This window comes from Ixodes scapularis, unplaced genomic scaffold, assembly GCF_016920785.2.
Source record: "Ixodes scapularis isolate PalLabHiFi unplaced genomic scaffold, ASM1692078v2 PGA_scaffold6__148_contigs__length_123643588, whole genome shotgun sequence".
Lineage (NCBI taxonomy): Eukaryota > Metazoa > Arthropoda > Arachnida > Ixodida > Ixodidae > Ixodes > Ixodes scapularis.
The window spans coordinates 48,598,055-48,620,992 of NW_024609881.1; the positions used below are offsets into that span (position 1 = coordinate 48,598,055).

At 46.7% G+C, this 22,938-nt stretch overlaps 1 protein-coding gene across 1 annotated transcript in view; it reads right to left on the bottom strand.

Annotated features, from left to right (window-relative positions):
- Positions 1 to 22,938, bottom strand: part of LOC8032364 (MAM and LDL-receptor class A domain-containing protein 1) — a 235,723-nt gene that overhangs the window by 134,195 nt on the left and 78,590 nt on the right. Inside the window, exons 15-21 of the mRNA XM_040206373.3 lie at positions 14,934 to 15,036; positions 12,808 to 12,933; positions 10,320 to 10,573; positions 7,217 to 7,469; positions 3,998 to 4,171; positions 1,520 to 1,723; positions 1,184 to 1,219 (exon numbers count right to left, since the gene is read on the bottom strand). Of these exons, the coding sequence (XP_040062307.2) occupies positions 1,184 to 1,219; positions 1,520 to 1,723; positions 3,998 to 4,171; positions 7,217 to 7,469; positions 10,320 to 10,573; positions 12,808 to 12,933; positions 14,934 to 15,036 (1,150 nt within the window). The remainder of the gene's footprint in view (positions 1 to 1,183; positions 1,220 to 1,519; positions 1,724 to 3,997; positions 4,172 to 7,216; positions 7,470 to 10,319; positions 10,574 to 12,807; positions 12,934 to 14,933; positions 15,037 to 22,938) is intronic.

The following is a 22,938-nucleotide window of genomic DNA, read 5'->3' on the forward strand; positions in this document are numbered from 1 at the left end:
ACATTAAAAGAAAGGCTAAGGCCCTGAGGAAGGCCTCAGCATGCCTTCGTCCCCAACGTGTATTGTTTTCAAACGAACGTCATTGGTAGGTATTAGCGGACAGTTTTGCTCACCGCTTTCTTTGCTGCGCTGCAATCACTGCGCTTTCTGCGCGCATTGATCTATGTCTGCTTTGCCGCAAAAACCCTTCTGAGCATGCGCTGTAGCTCCGTTGCGTGATATATTAGACGCTGCCAGAGGACCCATAGCTCGGTGACTCAGCATATTTTGCCATGGGTGATAAGTGCTAAAAAAATCCATACAATACACCCCCCCCCTCAAAAAAGAAACAACAAAAAACAACACATTGGCAAAGTATTGAGCATAGCTAACGGGATATCGGAACGATCTAGTAGAACTGGACTAAACTGAGCGTGAACGAGATAACTTCAGGGAATAGATTACCAAGAACAGGGGGGCTAAGCCAACACAAGCCTCCACATGGTCTCCTCTCCCTCTATGAAACGTCATCACAGTCGGATCGCGCTAACTCGGCTATTGGGCCCGAGACCGACCTCCGACGCGCTGATTGGACGCGAGCTCCAGCCGAACGCTGACACAGCACTCGTGCCCAATCTCAGGCCTCGATCGATCCGACTGGGATGATGCGTGCAGAGGCCTTCTGTCTACGTGGTTCCTATTGTCACCGAGAGTTTATAGAACGCGGAGCGTGGCCTATAACCTACGCGCTTCTTGCACGCGGCACTGGAGCGATAATACTCTAAATCTTCTTAAAATAGCCACGCGCTGCGTTTGTTAAAGCTATCTGCGACTATAGTAGTGGGCAATTAAGATAATAGATTGATTGAAAGGGTGTAAATGCACGGGAATCCTTCTACCACTGTAAAGTCACTGAGCTGGGGCTATCTTTCGATTTGCTGAAGGGTCATTTTTGAAGGTTATGAAACAAGAGTGTTGTAGTTGATCGCATATACCCGTTTTCTGTAACGAATTCTCATTGAAATTTGGCGTCGTAAGGTTTATTGTTTTGGTATTAGCTTGAGGTAATATTTATATTTAAAACCGGTCAGGGTAGAGTACTAAACGAAAAAAACAAACAAACAGACAACAACTTAGATGTGAAGACAAAAGAGCCAATACGATTTTCTTTAATTATTTGTTCTTTATATCTTAGCCGACTTACATGCTTGTTCAGCTATGACATCTGCAGGTTCCCCGGCTGCAAAAACAAACGAAAACAGATGACAGACACAGTGTATGAAAAAATTGTTACGATATTTAATTTTACACTCATCTAGACCATACCATATTTTTAATTTTTCTTAATTACTGCTAAATTTAGAGGTAGGCAAACTGGCTAAGTAAAGTGCTCGATTGATATTGCCGGTCTCAAGCTACAACAACAATCTCAAATATTTATAATTTTGATGTTTTACTTTTTTTTAAAGAACCGACGAACGAATTCACGGGCTTTTCTTGCTGCTTCGAAATTGCGGGAGGTTCAGGCTCTAATTCTTACCTGAAATAACGCCGACGGCGGCTATTCCATTGGCTCCTTTTCCTCTGGTAAGTGCAATTATAATCTGGGACTGCTGGGAAGGCTTGAGCTTCAACTGTGTTGTCTGCCAGGCCTCGGCCGCCGGAAGTTGAACTGTCTGGAGCGTGGAAGGAACTCCACTCTCATCCTTGTAGCCGACCTGCCTCAGCTCCATGGAGACAATGTCTGTGTAGTGTCAAATACACACGCATCAAGAATGTAAGTGGTAACAATTTTCTTTTACTTTCATGCACCGGGAACTCACGCGGGAAATGTACCAAACTCAATTTAGGTTGTGCATTGTGAAAATTCTCCAAAAATATTCCTGCGGTGTACGCAATCCCAGGTACATCCATATGACTTTGTGGAATATCCGCTTGACCTGGCATGGTTCGGTTTCAGACCACCGAAGCCAAGGCAACGTGTGTCTTGTTTCGTTGTTCAACTTAATCATGCTTTATTTTCTATGAACCCGATATTTCGTATTTGAATTTCTGAAAGCCGAACATTCTAATATGGGAGTATTTGCTCCGGGTTGCCAGACTCTACAAAGCATTATCACGATCTTGAAGGGGTGGGGATCCGTAAGGAATAAAAGGGAGGGGGGCAACCTCTCCCCCCCCCCCCCCCATTCCCCTCCTATCCTACATAATAATGAACGGCAGGTCAAGCATAAAAATACTTGTTTGTCTAGAGGGTTGCGGTCGGCCAATTCCAGCATACCTAAAGCTTTTATAGGGAAGCTGTTTATGGCTAGGGCTCCATAACTTTCTCGTGTGCGTTGGCTCAAAACTATTGGGAAGGAAATCGAAATAAAGGGGGCGCTCTGGCCCGTTTCTTTCCCCACACCTCGGTGTTTACTCAACATAAGGCCTGTGCATATGCACACAGGCCTTATGGGCATGTCCATGTCATCGTCTACAACAGATCGCGGGGCACAGTGTAATGTAAAAAAATACTAAAATCGGAGCAAGTCTGTGTCGTGTGCTAAACAGCTTCGCTGGTCTCCCACCTTCACAAAGTGGAATGGCTCATGATTTTTTACTGCTTCGTATTGTTCGCCGGCGCGCCCTACACTTGATTGTGAAACAGCTCAGGTACACTTCAACTAAAGATAAAGTTCCATGCCCTGGGTATAATCTCAGAAGTTGCCTACCCGTTCAAACAAGGGGCACTTATCTGTTACTGTTATCCAAACACAATACTTTTCCGGCTCTAGCTTAACTAACTAAAAAAAGTTTTTTTTTATATCAATTACAGGACTTTTGAAGGAACTTTAAGCTGACAACTCTGCGTATTCCTACAAGAACCCATTAAGAACTCTAGATAGTGAGTGGGAAGGGTTTCAAGTATAATTTCTAAGTTATGTACTACTCAGAAATATTAGAAAATAAATCTGCTATATTGTTTAACCTTTCAGACTAAGGATATATCTCAAGAATCTTGAAACTGTTCAATCCGATATTGCTTTGATCGTTTTCTAACATCCCTTGGTCTTCGGTTGTTTACAAGGCTCCATTCAATTCAGATAAAATTAATTTTATTGCTTTCATAGTATTTGATGAAGGAAGGAGAGAGGGAGAAAAAAGAAGCTTACATGGTGTAGCTCGACAAATCTCTGCCTACTTGCCAATATATAAAAACAAAGTCTTTAGAAAGACGATGCAACGATTTTCGTACTTTGCGCAAATACCGCTTAAAACGGATCCCTGACGTTAATGACCTGTGAAACAACCGTTCGTGTTCCACACGCAATCAAAGTCGCAGAAAAAAAATTGCAGAAAAAGGAGCAGCGTTCACACCTTCAGCTCGCAGCCAGAACTAGGGGCCACGTGATATGAAGTCGATTATATGCCGCCAATGTTGATCACAGCCTTGCGCTGGGATTGGCAAGGCACGGGACTTGCGCTGAGTTCCAGACACTGTTGTGGTTTAGCTATTGTCGTTTGTTGGAGCGATTGCACACGGGCCACTACCCGAATGCTTCTCGAGTTATCGATTATCACGACCCAAAACGAGTGCGCACGCTATGCTGGGGCCCATTCTATCAGCCACATTCAAATATCGTCGCTGGGCGGTACTACGACTGCCCAGCTACGGCATCAAGGTTTTCGGAGGAGAAATTGAATGAAACTGCTTGCCTTTGTCCTTGAAATTACACGGCAACAAAGAAGTTTCTTGGTCAGTGGCGTTGCGTGCCAGTATCATTGTGTCCCACTAGTGCCAGTAAGCTCGTGTAAAGTGAAAAACATTCCAATTGAATATCGTCGCACTGCCCCTTTAATACTCCTTAAATCAAACGAGTTTCGAAACAATTTATGTCGAGGTTATTTTTCGTGTACAGGAAAGCAATGTAACTGAAACAAAGTTCTACAACACACCGTCAATTTGAACTAAAACTATTAGTGTTTTTCAAACGCCGCTCCAAACTAGGGTCGTTTGAACACGAGACGCACTGACCTGGTCCGCTTCGGAAGTACGTCAGTCGAAGGGTGTCTCGCTTGTCGTCTACTTGGAACACGGGGCTCACCAAGTCTGCCTTTTCAGCCCCGGCAGGTGGCGTCCAGCCACTCGGCCGACCGGTGGGAACGGTTAAGTCAACGTAGGCGAACCTCGTCCAAGACTTGGACTCGTCTGTACATAAAAAAATAAAGAATATCTTGATCATATCTGACAAACTCGATGACAAATAGAATGTGTTTCCAATGAGCTGAACACATGCTGTGTGTGTGTGTGTGTGTGTGACGTCAAGTGAAATCATGAGGTGAGGTGACACTGTGACATTCCCTGAATTACGTCAAGTTCGTTTGTCGTTAGACGTCCAAGGTGTCACGTGACGTCATAATAACACGTGATGTCGTAATGTTACGTTGCGTTGCGTTGAAGTCAGAGCATCACATGCACATTGACGTTCAGGTAACACAAGGAATAGAGCCCATATGGGGCTCTATTGCTTATACGACTGTGACCTCTGTGTGTGAGTCGGCGTCACGCTCGGGAGTGAATTGTCACTCTGCTCGTGAAATCGAGCCCTACCGATATTCTGTGCTAAATAAATGCAGCAGAACTTTGCTTATACCTCACAAAATTGTCATAATTAGAATACGTTTCAGGTTCGGCAAAGCTCGAGGCAATCGTTCGGGTACCGAGACTTCTGCCGCGACTTACAACAAAGCTGTCTTTGGTTGCCATTATGGTCACGGGTTCTCTTGCGCCAGCCAAAGGGAATGCTCACAACCTGCGATGGAGCCTCGCTGTGGTGAGAAAACTACTGCAATGGCCGCCCAAGTACCAAACTCTTTAGAGAAAAGGAACCTTGATATACACACCATTTGTAAAAAAACATTGAAAGAACACTTTTTCACACAGTGAATAATTGTGCAAAACTTTTGTTGTCTTTGCTTTATATTTTTCCTGCATGAACTGTCGGAATACATGTTTTAGTGTGCACGATGTCAGTATTAGTTTATATTTGATGTAAATTGATTACATGTATATTTTTCATGGTTTGAATTTCTGTGTATATGTCTTGTCAATTTTAAACTGTCGGTTCGGTTGTTTCTTATGCCAAGGTAGGGGCAGGAACCCCGTCAAGCTACTGTATTGTAGCTTTTTGTTCCTGCCCTGGCATTTTTTGTTCGACAAGGAATGTCAAATAAAGAATTTGAATTTGAATTTGAAACGTACGAAGTTCGTAGATTTGCTTCAATTTGGCGGATGATTACTTTCCCGCTAAACCTATTCCCGTTTTCACCTCAATAAGCGTAGCAAAAGAAGTAAGGCTTCTCGCACAGCATTAGTGATTTCCCCCTTTGTGTAGAGAATTAAGATATATGTAGGTGACCTGTAGATTATGTATATGGTGTCTTATTAAGACGTACCCGTTCCAAACGCCAAAACAATCGCTTTTTCCTCCGGCAACCAAATCTAGTAAGAACTACTTGGCGCCGCGAATGACCAGTGCACAAAACTTGCTTTTTTAAAGGTAAAAACGTTTATAGTGATGTTTTTGTGTGACGCTTTTTTGTAGTGCTGAAAGTGCCTTGTCCTCCGCTTTAAATTAATCTAAATTGAGAAAGTTTATTATAGTTCAAATGTATTTTTCTCTTAACTGTGGGTCTGGGGAGGGCGAGATTTCTCTAGAGCGTGATTGTGCAAAAGGAACCAGCATGAAGTGTCCGTAGTAACCTCTTATTTTTAAATCATTACTTTTCTTGTAACAACAAAACGTTGTTTCTAGTTGCATCTCCTGCAGGCCACGGAAATAGACGACCCTCTTTCCCCATAAGAAATAATATACCCGGGCATACCGCGAGTTTGCCCAGGTTTTACTGAACATGCTGAGTGTGCGTGATTAATAAGGCTCCCAATACGTTCACACCGCATAAAATGAGGCATGAGTCACGAAGAACCAGAACTGCACTTGAAGGCGACTTTATAGGTTGACAGCCGGTACTTAGATTCAAAAGTTCCCAAAGGAGTTAGAATAAAATGTCAGAACCCATAGAACCTGAGTTTTGATACGTGGCCTCTGGTTTACCATCGGAGACGAAATAATTTTAAAATACTTACATAAAAACGGTGCTGTTTATTTTTAATAACACCTAAACACTCTCGCAGAATGGACACGATAAAACTTTAAAACGACAATTAGCGTCAACAGGAAATAGAATGAATTGATTCAAAAAGTTCCTAAACGCAATCTCGGCAACGTTACGCCCATAGCAATAACGTCGTGTCATCGCTGTTGACCTTTAAGTACTTACGCGTAGTTTACGAGACTCATCCAGAAAGTAAGAATGGTTAGGGCGCTAATCCTGCAAGATTGATCACCCACGTGATTTGTATGGACAGTTCTGTCAGCTCACTATTTAATCCCACCCTCAATTCTGTGAGACTATGTATTTTTTGTTTTGTTTCTCCCTTGAAATAGTGTGTATAATTCAACAGAACAACCCGCCGAATCCGATGTCTGTTGTGTGGTAAGATTCTGAACGCGATAAATCTTACACCCTGCAGTTCATAAGAAATTCATCAACAAATTTGCGAAATCTATAAACTCAATTCAATGAGCACGTGAATTCAGCAGAAATAGGCTCGAACTTCGGATATTTAATGAAGGGCAACAGAGCGTCAATGATGCACTCCAAAGCAGTAGGCTGTCGCTGGCCACGATTGATTTTACGGAACAACTGAATTAAGTAGATCTGTAGAACTGACCATTTACTGCTCCTTGTCTCGCAACACATGTCCCTAATATTTTGAAATCATTAATTTACAATATTTTAGAGAACATCTTAGTAGCATAAAATGTTTTCACGACAGGTGCCAAAAGTGTTTGCTCGTGACGAAAATGGCAAACTTCTACGAGAAAGACGTAAATGAAAAAAAAAAGTATAACCCATTAGAGAAAACGATTGTTTATTTTCACGAAAGAAGGGGTCAATCTGCATTTCAATAAAATCCTTAGAGCTTTAGGGGACTATATTAAAAAGATGAAGTGTCTAAAATTCAATGAACGTAAAGCATTTCCCCCAAAGAACGCTACATAGCATACTAATTTAAACAGGGAACAGACTTTCTTGACGTGCCTCGCATTTTAGAAGTAAGAATTCCGGATATAGCCTTTCTAAATATGCTTTCAGTTTTGAACCGAGAACTGGAAACTGGAGTACTCACCTCCAGAGGCTTCTGCCGATGGGTTATGGGGCGGCGGAATTTTCGGGGACAGCTTCGGCACTGCGACCCGCCCTGTGCCCACCAGCCACTGCACGCCTCTACGCGTGAAGTCGTTCACGTAACCGCAAAAGTCTTCTTCAAAGTCACACTCAAAGAGCGGTCTGCAGGGCTCGGGGTCGAGTTGCACGTCATCGATTCCGAAACTGGACAGAGGGTACCCTTTGCCTGCACCCCCGTTTACCCGAAACACCACCTGGTGGAAACAATGCAAAGAAATTATAGTCAGGTGTACAGGCTTATATAAGAAACTTACATACTGCGACTCTTTTCTTGATTTCATGCTGTCTTACAAGACCCAATCGTTAAGTGCGTGTGGGTATAATGCGTCGTAGTTTTACAGAAAAAAAAAAAGAAAAAAAGAACGCGTTCCAAATGTATATTTCAGATATTTGAGCTCGTGATTCTACAACTTTCAGACGTGGAATTAGGTCAGGCGTACATGTCAGTCTCAGTGAATAGATTTAAACGATTATTCAGGAGCACAGAATGACACGAGGGTAAATACGCCTTGCTTTTGGTCGGGGACGTGCTAACTTTACTTGTACTAATAACTTATGCTATTATCACTCATAAGCATGGACTCTGTGACGTATGTATAGATGTCTTCCATAAGATGAGCATTAAATTACCAAATAGCGTCACGAAATACAGTCCCCTGGCTCCTAAATGTTTGCGCGAAAAAAATCGCAAGCCAAAGGGAAGGGACTCCCATGCTCTGAAGTGTTAAGACAAAAGAGCATGTTTGAAGGTGTGGCGCAACAATACACAGTTGAATCTTTTTTCACTTGACGCGACCTTATTTACGAAACCCAAGTATACTCGCACGCAATGCCACTGACCAAGAAACTTCTTAGTTGGGATGTAATTTCAAGGATAAGGCCGAGCGCTTTCTTTATGTCCTCCTTCGCAAAACGTGATTACGTACTATGGAGGTCGGAGTGTTGGCCACAGTGAAAGAAGGAAGAGTATGAATAAGGACAGAAAAGGGGATGAAATTGCACTCGAGCTTCGAGCATCTCCTGGAAAGGGCATCATTGGGTTGGGGCTCCGCGCAGAAGCGCGGTTGCGCGCCTCGCGGCTTTAAAAACGTGCGCGCGGATGAGAATGGTTGTAAGCAGTGAGAGAGTGCAGGCGAGCTGGTAATCAATCGACATCTTGTAAACCCTGAGATGGGGAACGATAAAAAAAAACGGACGAACACAATCTGTTGTGTTCGTCCGTTTTTTTTTTTTTATCGTTCCCCATTTCAGGGTTTACAAGATGTCGAATGGTTCCTCGAGCTCCTGTCGTGCTGCGCCATCTTGCGGCGCTAGCAAGAAATTGGAGCAAAGCTCGACACATTTGCTCCATGTCCAGACCAGGCGAGGTGGCGCCGTTCAGACGCCTCTCCCGTCCTCCATCGTGGTGTTGGCATAGTCCCCGCGGTGACGATATTTGAATACGAATCATCGATTGGACCCGAGCATTACGTGAGCACTGGTTCTGGGCTCGTGATAATCAATAGCTGTACAAACACTCGGGTAGTGGCTCGTGTCCAGTCGCTGCAACGACGATAATTGCCGAACCGTAACAATGTCCGGAACTCAGCGCGAAGCGATTTAACATGGGCGGCATATAATTGTCTCCAAATCACGTTGCCGCTTGTTCTGGCTGCGAGTTTAGGTACTGAGCGCTGCGTGTTTTTTGTTTTTTTTTCCTGCGACTGCCCGTGAGTGGGGAGAAAATTTAACGCGTGTTTCGTTTGTTATAACCGACAGGGAGTCATTCTTTTTTAGTTGTACTTGCACAAAGTACAAAAAAAAAATGTTGCACCGCCCCTTCAACACGCTGCGCTTTCTGTCTCTTGACATACCACAATTATTATTGTTGTTTTTCGACAAGATACAACAAACGTTTTTTACACATGTTTTCTCCTTTATTTTTTTTAACACGATGTGTTTTTAGCCTACACAAATCACTAGTAGTTATGGCGCATCACCTAAAGAAATCTCCCAGAGACTTAAAAAAAATATTTTAATGCGATAATTTTGTTAATAGAACTACAACCGGAGCGATGAACTGATAAGCGTTATATAACACGTTTTAGACGGAGGGAAGTTAAAAAAGCATTTTTTATATAACCACAACACGAAATGATACCGCAGATGACCCACTTTCCACTAAAGCCGGGGCCGCACTGCTCATAGATCATAGAAAAGACGGTGTGCAAACACGAGCCAACGGAATATTCCTGGTTCGAATGCTGCGTGGCAAGTTTTCTCCTTAAACTGACTGCCATATGCGGAATTTGAAGTACGGATCTTCCGATGACCCGCGTTCGAATCTGTATGCAGACGGTCTTTTGTATGATGTATAAGCAGTGTGACCTCGACTTAGGAGAACATTACTGCGGGCAAGGGGAAGCTAAAAGTTAACTTTCAATCAGATCTGTCTCAATACTTTTCTCAGATTTCTATGATTAAAGGCCTAAAATGAGCCAGAGAAAAAATATACCTGCTGTCTGCACATAAACCAGAAATAAAAGATAAATCAAAAAATCAAATTTGCACCCATATGCGACACACAGCTCCCCAGCCTAAAATATACTACGCGCTCAGCAAACACCTTCTCGATAAACGAGGCCGTAGTGCTGAATATTCGGTATCACCTAAGGAAGCAAATGAGAAGCACGGGTTGGACATAAATGCGTCGTCAGCGCCCGGCTGAGACTCGCCTTTCACCAGAAAGGACACAGGTCTCAGCTGAACGCTGACGCGGAACTCGTGGCCCGGTCTCGCGTTTTCTTTTTTAGACGATGTTAAAAACTGAGCACTACGGCCTTGCAATCTAAGTGCTCTTGACTCAGCGCAGCAATCGGCACAAATTTCCCTCCATTCGAGCGTTTGACGTTCACAAAGTTATACATACTTTTTGTTTTACCACATGATCCCTTTTCATAGAAATAATAATTGCTTAGATGACGGTTCTTAAACATTTACAAAAAAAGACGAAAAACAAAAAGAAAACTGACAATTTTTGCATTTGTTGTTAGATTCAGCAGTACCTTAAATTCCTCCAGGTGAGCGATGGGTACAAGAGCCAGCATCCAATCATTCTTGGGGTACGGCGGTTGTTCCCACATGACGACAGGCTGGCCGCCTCCCGCCGAATCCAGTTCTACGACGATTTTTCCGAGGCTCAGGTTGTCCCTTCGGTACCAGAACCTCAGGCAATAGGGCTCAGAACGCCCTCGAAACCATGGGCTCGTCACCGTAGAGTCGTTGGTTGCGCGGCCTCTTTGCAGCTCCAGGAAATAGTCTAAGAACAAAGAGGACACAACTCTTAGTACCGCGTTTTTAACTACTGACAGCTGAAGAAATGCAGGGAGGGTCCATGGCGTCTTATTATCGCTCCCCAACCAATGAGACTTGAGCATTAGCCGATTAGCACTCTGAATAACAAATCCCGAGGCTATAACCGCGAACCTAGTGAGCCACAGTTCGGGTCTTTTTAGAGCGCAGCTCTTAGGCGCCCGTTTCCGGCTTGAGCGGCGTCGGCGTCGCCGTCGCCGTCGACGTCACCGAGGTCACCCCAAGGTCACGTGACCCCCCAAGGTTACGTGACCCCCGAGGTCACGTGGCCTCCACCCCGAGGTCACGTGACCCCCTCCCCGAGGTTACGTGACCCCCTCCCCGAGGTCACGTGACCCCCCTCCCCGAGGTTACGTGACCCCCTCCCCGAGGTCACGTGACCCCCCCGAAGTCACGTGACACCCCCTCCCCCCGAGGTCAGGTGACCCCCCTGAGCATATTAAAGGATGAGGGGAGGGGGAGGATGAGGAAGGGTCTACCCTCCCCTCAGTACCCTTCCCTCCTCCTCCTCCTCAAAAGCTGCGCTCCAATTCGCCGTTACAGGGAGTTGTAAACGGCTTTCAATTTTTTTTTCTTTTAAAACTGCAAATACTATTTATAGAGCTTAAATAAACACGATGAATGACGCGTCCCGCTCATTTTAATACCAGTCCACAAAGAATGAGTCTTTATTTTGTGTAATTTATTTTCCCCTCCCGAAGGCATCAAGCAAAGGATTACTTCAGGGGGAAAGGGATTGATTGTGCGAGAAGCGAATTGCTCGAAAGCGCAAAGTGATCGTGGAAATCCAGTTGCACACATACTTTTTGTGTTGCATAGGCAAATAAACGTTTGTTTAGCTGAAGTGAGGATCAATATATATCGTGCGGTGTCTTCTACTATAGTCACTGACACAATGAGAACGGCTCGGCGTGTCTTTCGAAGGTCCGGCCTCTGTCACTCGGATAAATCTGGAGATTCTGCTCTTCTCCAAAGCACTTGGGGCAGCCAATCGTTGCAATATATGGAGGTCGCTTGGCGAATGATGGGGCTGGTAATATGTTTAAACCTAAAAATATTGTCTGCGCTGTAAGCTTGCAGCGGCGGAACGCGGGTGGTTAGATCATTATTGCGTTCCGCCACATCTACATTTGCGCCTGCTTCACGAGTGGTAACTTTGGCGCGCCCCCGAGTTTCCCTCGAGATTCAAGTCGTTCTAAAAAGAGTTCATTTAGTGGTTTTCGATAACGCTCTCTAAGTTTCTAATTGAAAGCATATGTCTATTTTCATTAATTAAAAAGTTAATTAATGAATTTTAATTAATTAGCCGACTTATCGCAACGATTAGCCACACATATAATGTCCCCCTGGCCGTATAACTCACCTTCATAAACCGTATTAATGCATCTTTTACGCAGTTTTTGTAATAAATCTGTTTCGACTAAAAAATATCACCCGGTTTACATATATGTACTCCTCAGATTGTTCAGCACGGTATATCACAAAACCGAAATAGCTCAAGAGAGGAGCAGGAGGAGGAGGAAAAAAGGGGAGGAGGAGGAGGAGGAGAGGATGAGGCGAGGAGCACGGGAGGAGGAGAGGGTACGGATGAGGAAGACGGATATACCCTCCCATCAGTACCCTTCCCTCCTTCTCCTCAACAGCTGCGCTCTAATTCCGAATTAGAGGAAGTTGTAAACGTCTTTCTTTTCTAATTTGTTTTAGGGGAAAGAGGGGGGGGGGGGGGGTCGGAATGTACCACCAGCCTTGTCATTCGCTGAGCGCCTTCCGTAGATTCCAGCAATTGGATCTCCAAAGTGCTTTGCGGGAGATGCAGACGTTTCAGATTTCTTGGAGTGCCGCACGGGCTCGATGCTTTCCGTCGTGCTTTATCTGCGCGCTCGAGGTCCACCAGACGCCGATGCGATATCGAAGATATAAGAACCTCGCTCTGGTGGCGCAACAACTAAAACTCTTCCCTGCCGTTTTCAATTTTTTGCTCACATGATCAGTAACGGTGAGAGGTTTTATAAATTAGTTTAGCAAGGGCGCCACGCATGCCGATGCTCGCATTACTGGACTACTATGACGTAGCTGGTTGAGAATGCTGGTGTTCCTCGGTATTTGGGGCTGCATTACCCTCATCAGGACGTTCAAGTACAATCCGTACAAAAGGCACAGGGTACAATCGGCGGGGCTCACTTGAATCGGGTGGTCCTGAGCGGGTGTGGGAGTGTACAAATTTCTCGCCGTTCGACTGGCGTCTCCAGCCGCTGCTGGGATCACTCAAGGTCCATCCGCAGGTGTCGTACTCGAAGTCGCACCAACCTGTAAAGGCGATAAACGAAGAACAAAATCGGATGTGCATACGGACATGAGAGTTTGGTAACGAGTTCTGTTCTGCAACGAGATTTGTATTCCATTAGGAACCATACGAATCGCCGGTCACATGTAAACTGGCGGCTCTAGGCAAAAAAGTCTGTCGTTTGATAATTCCTTTTTGAGTGTGCGACAGACCGCTGCATATTGTCATTGCTGCTGCTCATTAACACACCGGGAAGCTTATTCGGAAAAAGCTCGTAAACTAAGTCAACCGGCTAACATCGGCAATCTCATTGGCGAGTTTTCAATGCTGTCACATCGCCATGTTTACGGGGAGGGGGAGAGGAAAGGCGGAGGGGGGGGGGGGGGGCGCTTACGATAACATTCCTTAGTGATTCACGCGCTAGCCTTTGCTCACATGACAAGCGTAAGCAAATCGGGGAGTCAGCTGAAGGTTAGCGCGTGAATCACCGAGGCGTGTCTTACTAAGCCTCCCCTCCCTCTCTTTTTATCTTCCCCTGTAATACATGCCATGTAAAGTACATGCAAATGCACCATTCAGAGTGTCCAAATCGGCCTGTTAATCGACTGTACAAGGTTTTCCGGATACGCCACTGTGCGATGAGCACCTCCCAGTCACCCGTTTGCAAGAATCAGATAAGAAAGCTCACGAGCAGAAGTCGAAATTCGGTGGACCTTAAAGGGACACTGGCACCGTCCAAAAAAACTTTTTTTTTTGCCAGGCGATTTGTAATGGTGTCAGAAGTGTACCCCATGAATATCTTGCTACAACGTCACCTACATTTTGATAAAGAAAAAATTTCAACTGCTTGAAACCGAAATTAAACTGGGGAGGAAGAATTATAAAGGAAGAGAATTTGCCAGGAATCACGTGACTGGAACTTTTTTTTTCTCTATTTTTTTCAATCATCGTATTTGCAGTTTTTTGAAGTCACAAAAAATGAATCTCGTATTTTTTTTTTTATTTTTAATCTTGAGTGTGTTTATTCAATGACCGACGACATTTGATTATATACTGTGGTTGTGTCTGAACCAAAGAAAACGACACGCGACCACGGGGAAGAGAGTGAGCGCGACCCAAGCCGGCCCGTTCCGGATCGGCGGTTTTCGGGCAGAAATAAAACAAATTTAGAGCCGCAAATTCTGTTCTGGGTAGTTAGGCTCTCATGCGCCAGTTACAAATAAAAAGCTTGGCGACCATAAATTCTCAGTCAGTGTCCATTTAAGACGAACAATGCGTCTGCATGTAGATGCCTACACTCCAAAACCAATCTGAGTTAACTTTCCCACAGAACACACGCACATACAAAAAAAAATCAAATACTGCGAACAGCGGCTGGAATCCGGCGAATGACAAGGTTCAGAGCATGATTAGACCCAAAAATATACGATCTGCGCAGGTACAGTGAGCATAACGTCTGGCTTGCTCATTGACCCTAAGCACATTGCCGTTCTTAGATCTCTTCGTACTGCGAACGCCGTCATTCACTGTGAGCCTTGTATTGTTCGCAGGGATTGTCTGCATCCGCTTTCTGGAGGAAAGTGAACTTATAGACCTTTTTTTGTTTTTGTGTATCGTCCCATCAGACACTAATTGATAACATACTAATACTTTAACAATTTATGTTTAAAAAGATGACTCAACACTTTAGTGTATATATTAAGATTTTACTCCGTTGTACTACTTTATACATATTCTGGGCTGTTTTTTCAGAACCACCAAGGTTAGCCAAGCTTTCGCCGGGTATTGTTCACTGAGAACGTTTACATGGCGTGGCTTCCGTAATTTATTCTCCCTTAAACTAGACATGCATGTTATATCTGGAGATTTCTGTCATCGTAACTTGAAAAGAATCTATGAAACACAGTTTACATGAACGCAGTCAGTCAACAAACAGGGACTTTGTGGGCTAGATGAAATAAGCTAACTTTATCTCCATGCAAACGTAGTTTTTTTAACAAAGAAACACGCTTGATTTGTTTACCCAAGGTGTCGGTGACGACTTGACAAGCTCCGCTCGTAAACTCCATTGGGCCGAACGCCATCTCAGAAGGTCTTTCTTCGTTACTTCCTATTTGTACTTTAATCTGCAAAGGAAATGTAAAAAAAAAAAAGAAGAAGCAAACGCTTTACAGCTTTCCGCTTGTTGATTCGAAATCACTTGTACGGATCGACACTTCGACATTTGTGTGACTCAATTGAGCTGAACTTATTGAGTAGGCGTGCTCTTTGATCACGATCCATTAGAGCCACTGACAAGGCAAGAGCGGCCGAGAGGAGCTTCAGTTGTCCAACTTCAAGCTCGAACTTCCTGCATTTTTCAACGCTTCGCCGTCTCGTGCACTTGAAAGCACAGCGGAAAGCAAAGCGCGGTGGAAAGCATAAAGCTCTTGTCGGAAGCAGGGAGTTTGAAAGACACGCCCTGCCGTTCTAATCCTGTCAGTGACTACAGCTTCTACACAACTCTGCTTCCTGAATCGTACTTTCCACGGCTTTTAGCATACGCGGTATCCACCATATACGAATATAGTAACAACTGACATGCCGCGTCAATAGAATATGCATTAGGTAGCTTTACACGTGTAAGGAATGCACAATCACGTAAAACGCGAATAGTTCCACGGAACCGTGCGTCTATTTAGGGCCGCCCATCTTTCTGGACTACTTCGAGTTGACCATATTTAGTGTCACAGTTTAAACGATTTGCACTAGATGGGGAAAAGGGGGGAGGTGTAAACGAAACCCCGCAGCTGTGATTATATGAAAATAATTAAAAGAGCGCCGATTCACAACTGACGAATAGAGTTAGAATTTGGTGAGAGAGGTGTATGAAAATTGCGATGACTAACTCTACGGAGTTTTCGCAGTTGCGATGGCCGAAGGTTTAACGCAAAGGGGTCGTGAAACTCAGGGTAGAATTACAGAGAAGAAAGACGCATTAAGAAATTGCAAAAAACCCATAGCGCTGCCTTTCTTCGCCTATACATGCTTAACGTCAGAAGTAATACAAAAATGCTTACATTTACGCTTTTTTTTAGTTGGAAATTAAGTTGGATCCTTTAGGAAACTATATTTATACTTTGTAGCCACTCGCACAAGTAACTATTCAATCATCTATATTTTACGAAGAACACATTGATGCGTGCGTGGCGAAGTTGGCAACGAACATGTCTGCCACGTGGAGGAGCGTGGTTAGGCCCCCACTCAGCCCGGTTTTTCATATCAACCAACTTTTCTGTTCTGGAAGGCTCCAGCCCATTTACGGCAGTCGGCGCGTGTGTTTCAGATCAGAACATTCCCAAATGCATCGTGTTCGTAAAAGCAGCGGTGACACCCAGCTGCGAGGCAATCGCTCTTGCGTCCCCGCAACATGATGTGTAGCCTTTTTTATTTGCTTAAGCCTAATCAAACATTAATTTAGTTCTGTAATTGTGTAACATTTTCTACCTGAGACATTACTTTTACAATTGTAATAAACTTTGAGGAGTCCGGTGTTGAAGCCGATTCATGACGGCCAATGCTGTGGGAAGCCGAGGAGGACGACGGCGCGCAGGGGGCAGGAGCGGTGGCCGGCGGCCCGGTGCGCGTGCGAGAGTGCACGAGGATTCCGCCAGGCACTGGGGCAAGACACACGGACGAGGACTGCAACGGCAAGGCTACAGCAACCAGCCGAAACAGTAAAACGTTTTGAATTCATTCTTGCTCGTGTGACTTCTTGGGAGGGCGGACCAGGCAGGGACCGATTGGGCAGCAGTATAGTAGAGCGACCCACACAACTGGCGCTTCCAACGTGGGGCCCGATTGGTCTGCTGCTTGTTCTGTTCGTCCCGGGGAGTCACACAGATCTATTGAGCGTTCAGCGTGGTGTAGAAGGGTAAACGCTAACGATGCCCCCCAAGACGAGGTCGACCCCCAATAGGGACGAGGACGACTCGTTGGAGAGCGGAACTCAGGAACCGACTGACGCTGCGGGGGCCGGAGAAGGCTCTACACTCTTAGAAAAAAGGGTCAGTATAGTCCTCCCTAAAGGGAGGAACGCTCTTGACACATATGTTCCTTCAGAAAGGGAGAAACTTTCGTCCCTTAAGCAGGGGATGAAAAGTTCCTCCGTCGACTGCATCTCATTATGGCGGCCACGAATCGAGCAAATCGAGCTCGGTAAGGCTTAACGAGAACACTAAGTCTATTGCACGAAGCGAGAGGAGCAGGAAATAAAAACGTAACACGAGCTTTCCGCGAACTGTATTTATTTCCGAAGTTTCTTTACCCCTGCAGGTAAAGAAACTTACGTTTCGAAAGCATGCAGTCACTCAGTCTTCTCATCGTCAGCACTGCGATGTTCAACGGAGACAACCGGCACTCAGTTCGCGCACTTTATGTCCTACCTTTGCTATTCCTCGAGCCACAATTCCTTCGTCAACCGTTGCGTCAACCGCACATCACGGAGGAGTGAACATCATTCGCCCGCAAAACCAAAAGCCGCTCTAAAAAAAAAAGCAAATCCGAAGCAACCTCTTGGCTTATCTCAGCACGGTAACACGAAATTATGGCGTAGCCGCGTAGCGTAAAAGGATGTTAAATCGCTTGCCACCAGATGGCAGGGTCAAGCAGAGTAATCGCACGTAGCTAGGCTAGGTGGCGCTAGGTACCGCCCAATTCATGTTTTACAAAAAATATTTTTATTTTCTGACGCCACAATTGCGTTTCCTTTTTTTCGGAATCTCTAACACATGTAGACACGTTGCGCACACTACAAACATCAGGTCAACATATATTCAACGCATACACAGGCATCGCACATACAGACATCAATACAACGGCACACTACCCCGATCACTACTACCGAGCCCTGCGTTTCCGTCTTTTATAGTGGTCGTTTTGAACGTACGGAATTTTTCGGTGACTCCCTAAGCAAAAAAAACTATTTCGAACATGTTCATTTTTTTCCAGCAATGTCATACATCTGAGGCTATTTTTAATGGCTCAGGGGATGAATCTCTTATTAAAAAGAAGACGCTCGATCATGCCATAATTATTTGAAAGCCAATAACTCGAGCCGCTCCAATGTGGTTCTAAGCCATGAGTTTGTTTTCCCGCATGGCCCTTCGTAGCCAGTATTTATATTGTAGTGTTCGTTTTTCTATTTGTGCTGTTCGCCCAAAGCTGCAATTGCCGTCTTGAATTAATCTCTGTAGAGCGGATATCCACTCAGCTGGAAGTGATGCTTCACGGGCACAGAAATCGCTTTTCGATCAACTTGAATGCAGTCAAAGCCGCGACTTCCGACAACTATTAAGTGTACGGAGCTGCGCCGTTGCGAGCTCGAAAACTTCTAGCGCTCATCCCAGCGCGCCACTTAGAGGGCAGTTTCTACAGGAACCGTAATATATTTAAACAGTAAAATAAAGGATAGCGTTTTTTGTTTTTTTTTCGATTTTGCCTGTCTTTTTTTTAATGCTAAACTTCCATTATAAATATACGTACTTTCCGTCATACTTTCGTAGTGTTGTCTTTTCCCCAGAGCGCGATCGCTCTCGGGGACCGACAGTCCCATTGGCCACTGTACGATAGGAGCTTACCGTTCAGACCAGCGTTCCAACATGACTATCCACTCGTCGATCGACTGCACCTAATCCCTCAAGTGGTTTTAAACTCTTTAATGTAAAGCGGAATGTCATCCTGCGACACCCCGGCCCCTCCGATAACGGCCCGACCAGCGGCATCAATGCCCGACAGTTTACGTCATCTCATCTTGTTGTTACACCACTGATACGCGAACACACGGTCACATCGGCGATAATTCCAGTCTTCTGTTCACAACCCACAACACTGCCATCACGATGTCGCTGACACGAAGAAATACAGAACCACGTTGGCGATGTTGCTGACACGCAGAAGCATCACGTTGAACGCCGGTTGGCCCTCGGCACGGGACACCGGAACCGAACTCAGCACGGAAGGCACCCAGGCAGCCGGCAGGAAAACCTGCCTTCCTTGGACGCAGTTCCCGCGATTTCCATAACGTCGAAAACGTCGACACAGTTCCTCGTGCTTTCGCTGCTGTAGTTCCGCGTGTGTCCCGCAAATTGGAGACGGCCGTCTTACCCAGTGTATGTAGCGCTGCTGGCACTGCTCCGGAACTTCGCTGTTTCTAGCGGCTTCGTTAGCTCGTTTGATAAAATTAGTGGTAAAAACGTCAATGCAATCGAAATGTTCTGCACGTTTGGACTAGAAGACGGAATTACAGGTGGCCTTTGCTGCCGCTGAAGCTCAATGAACTCAACATTAATTTATTAAACAACGTGCGCGATGTGCTCGAAAAACGAAACCGAAAGAAGATGGGTCGGGAGGGCGAAAGCTTTCTCCGGTCTGCCTGGAGGAGGAAAACGTCTCGGAGAATATTAAGGACTCTAATTTTCCTTTCATCGGTCTGGGTTTGTTTATGTGTGTTTTGGTAAACAAAAATTTAAAAAAAACTTTACAAAAAACAAAAAAAAACAACAAAAAAAACCGCACTTTTCTGGGGATCGAACCGTTGACCACTTGGTCAGTAGCGCGATGTTCTACCCCTGCGCCAACTGAACAAGGAGGAACTCGCCCTCCTCCTTTCATCTGAACTGGCGTTCCTCCCTTCTCTGGGAACTTGTACGCAACAAGGAGGAACAGTCGCTTTTGCTACCTTTCTCCTCCCTTTTTTCTTAGAGTGTAGTACGCGAGCATCTCCAGATGCTGGGATTTTACCACCAGCTCCAGCTGGAGGCGCGGCAGACGTCGGCGAGTTTATGCGCGCCATGACGGCGATGATGGAGACGTTCTCACGACAAATCGCGACGACTCCAGGAGTCGCGAGTGCCGCGCCTATGTCTCTGCCCCGACCGCGATTGTCCGTACCGACGCCGACCTACGCGGGATATTCCGACGGGAAATCGGTTCACGATTTCTTACAGGACTTAGACGCGTATGCAGCCGCGTTGGGAGCATCAGACGAAACGGCCTTGGTGCAGATCGTGCCAATCGCGTTAACGGGCGACGCGTCGCGCTGGAGACGGTTGCAAAGACCGTTTCTATCGATGGCGGACTTCCGGACGCGCTTTAGGGAGGAATTTTTGCCCCCTGATTACGAGATGCGGATTAGGGACAAACTAGCTAATCGCACTCAGCACCCCGACGAGAGCCTCGTGGAGTACGTTCGCGCGCTCCAGGAGCTCTACTCGAGGGCCGAACCATCCGCGTCTGACGCAGAGAAGGTAGCTAGAGCGATCCGGCAATGTCACCCTATATTCAAAGCCTATCTGCGCGGACGGGAGTTCGCGGATCTGGAGGCACTTGCCAGAGAGGCGCGAACGGTCCAAGCGGGCTTGCTCGCTGAGCTGCAGTACCGCCCCCCTCCGAGGGCCGAGGAGTCCCTAGAGCCAAGATGCGCGTGGGCAGGACGCGCCGCAGACACTCACATTGAGTCGCGGACAGCGTATACGGCCGTTGCGGAGCGCGGTCACGGGGTAACTATAACGCCCCGGGCTTTGGACCCCTTCGCTTACGAGCAAAGGCGCAGGGCAGCCAAAGCAAACTCGGCCCGAGTGCAGACCCGTAGGGGTGGCGCAGTGGTCAACCACCGCAGAGACGCGACTGGTCACGACAGTCGCGGGAATCATGACTCACCGCGGTTTGCCACAGATGAAGTGTCGCTTGAGAGTAACGATGGACAGGTTGCGCGTAGCGACCGGCCACAAGTCAGGTGTTACAACTGTCACCGTCTTGGGCACATCAGGCGGCATTGCACGTGGGTAGCGTCTGGTTCTCAGGGTTCCCAGGGAAACGCCAGAGGCCGGCGCCACTAATCAGGTCCTCTGAGTCGAGGTTGCCGGCCGCTGCCGAGGCCCAGTATCAGTGTGCCGACAGGGTTGAAATTGTGGCCGGCGACCGCGTGGCGATGGCCCCGTCGGCGTGTCGGGCTCAGAGCACGACATCTGAGAAGGGCCCGTACGTGCGGGTAGAGATCGGTGGTAGAGAATATTCGGCACTAATTGACACCGGTTCTACCCTTTCTCTAATTGGCGATAATGTGTACGAGGACTGCCGTAACAGGAACCTTTGCGAGCGGGAACTTGTAACTCCGCTGCGTTTAGCGACAGGATTGGCCGAAGCGCAAGGGGCGATGCGCCTTCACCTTGGCCTTGACGGCAGACGAAGGAGGCAACGTATCGTTTACTTGCCCGGTATGTCGATTCCTGTTATTTTGGGGCAGGACTTCGTCTGTCGTGAGGGCATAATCCTGGACTTGAGGAACAACGGGTATCGTTGTAGTGCGTTTTCTCCTCTTATTCCCTTTGTTGCTCCATCATCCCTGGTGCAGGGAATGGAACGTTCGCTCGCTGCGTCACACCAGGAGCAGGTATTAGCTGCGCGAGTCGTGCCCGGGAACGTCGAAATGATAATTGCGTCTTCCGATGGGCCCGCCGACCAACGGCGGATGCTAGCGAACGCCTTGTCCCAACACGCAGCTATGTTTACCGAGAGACCGGGGCTTACGACTGTTTTACAACATAAGATAGATACAGGAGAGGCCAGGCCGTGGGGGTGTAATCCTAGACCACTAAGCGTACATAAACGGGCCCTCCTAGACGCGGCTCTCGACGAGATGCTGGACACAGGGGCGGTGCGGCCATCGCAGAGTCCCTGGGCGTTTCCAGTAGTTTTGGCGCCAAAGAAAGACGGCACCGCGCGCCTTTGCGTTGATTACCGAAGACTTAATGAGGTCATTAGAAGCGACGCGTATCCTTTTCCCTCTATTGAGTCTATAATGTATTCGCTTGGAGGCGCGAGGGTTTTCACCACGCTGGATTGTAGCAGGGGCTTTCTGCAGATCCAGGTGGCGCCAGACGATGTCCAAAAGACGGCGTTCACCTGTTACAGGGGGTTATTTGAGTTTACGCGTCTTCCGTTTGGGTTGTCGAACTCGCCGTCGAGTTTCCAACGGCTCATGGACATCGTGCTGGGCGATGCGAAATTTAACTTCGCCATGGCCTACATGGATGACGTTGTGGTATTCTCCAAGTCGTTCAAAGAGCACCTATCTCATCTCGAGATCGCCTTAAGGCGAATGAGTGAGGCCGGTCTAACAATTAATCCAAAAAAGGTGCAACTGGCCGCCTCAAAGGTAAATCTTTTAGGCTTTGTCGTAGACAATGGTACCTTGAAGCCGAACGATGAGAAATTGAGGGCCATTCTCGATTATCCACCACCGCACGATGTAAAGAGCCTTCAAAGGTTTCTGGGGATGGTTGGCTTTTACCGGCAGTTCATCCCGATATGCGCGGATCTGGCGCGGCCTTTGAATCTGCTGCTCCGGAAAGGCTCGAGGTGGGTCTGGGGTCCAGAGCAGGGTGCTGCCTTCTCGTCTCTCGCGAGGGCAATAGCAAGCACCGCTAGCCTTCGGTTACCAGATCTTAATCGGCATTTTGTTGTGCAGACAGATGCGAGCGACTACGGTGTCGGAGCAGTATTGCTACAGGAGCATGATGGACAGTTGCGCCCTGTGGCATTCGCTAGTCGAACGCTCACACCGTCGGAATGCAACTACAGCGTGACGGAAAAGGAGGGGTTGGCCGTCATGTTTGCTCTGAAGAAGTTCTACCTCTATTTAGACGGTACGACTTTCGTTATTCAGACTGATCACGCAGCACTTAACTGGATTCAGAGGCTAAAAGAACCCGCGGGAAGGCTGGCCCGCTGGGTGCTAACCTTGCAGCGCTACTCGTACACGGTTGAGTACCGAAAGGGATCGACCAACAAGGTCGCGGATGCGCTCTCTCGGGCGCCCCAGGATGGTGGTTGGGAGGAGGTGACGCAACCAGAGTGTAACGAGAAGCGCGGGAAGAACAGGAGAATGTCTCCGGATGCAGGGGTGAGGTCCCTCACGGACGGTTGGGAGGAGGCGAAGCAACCGGCACTCGTACACTCTAAGAAAAAAATGGAGGAAAAAAGTAGCA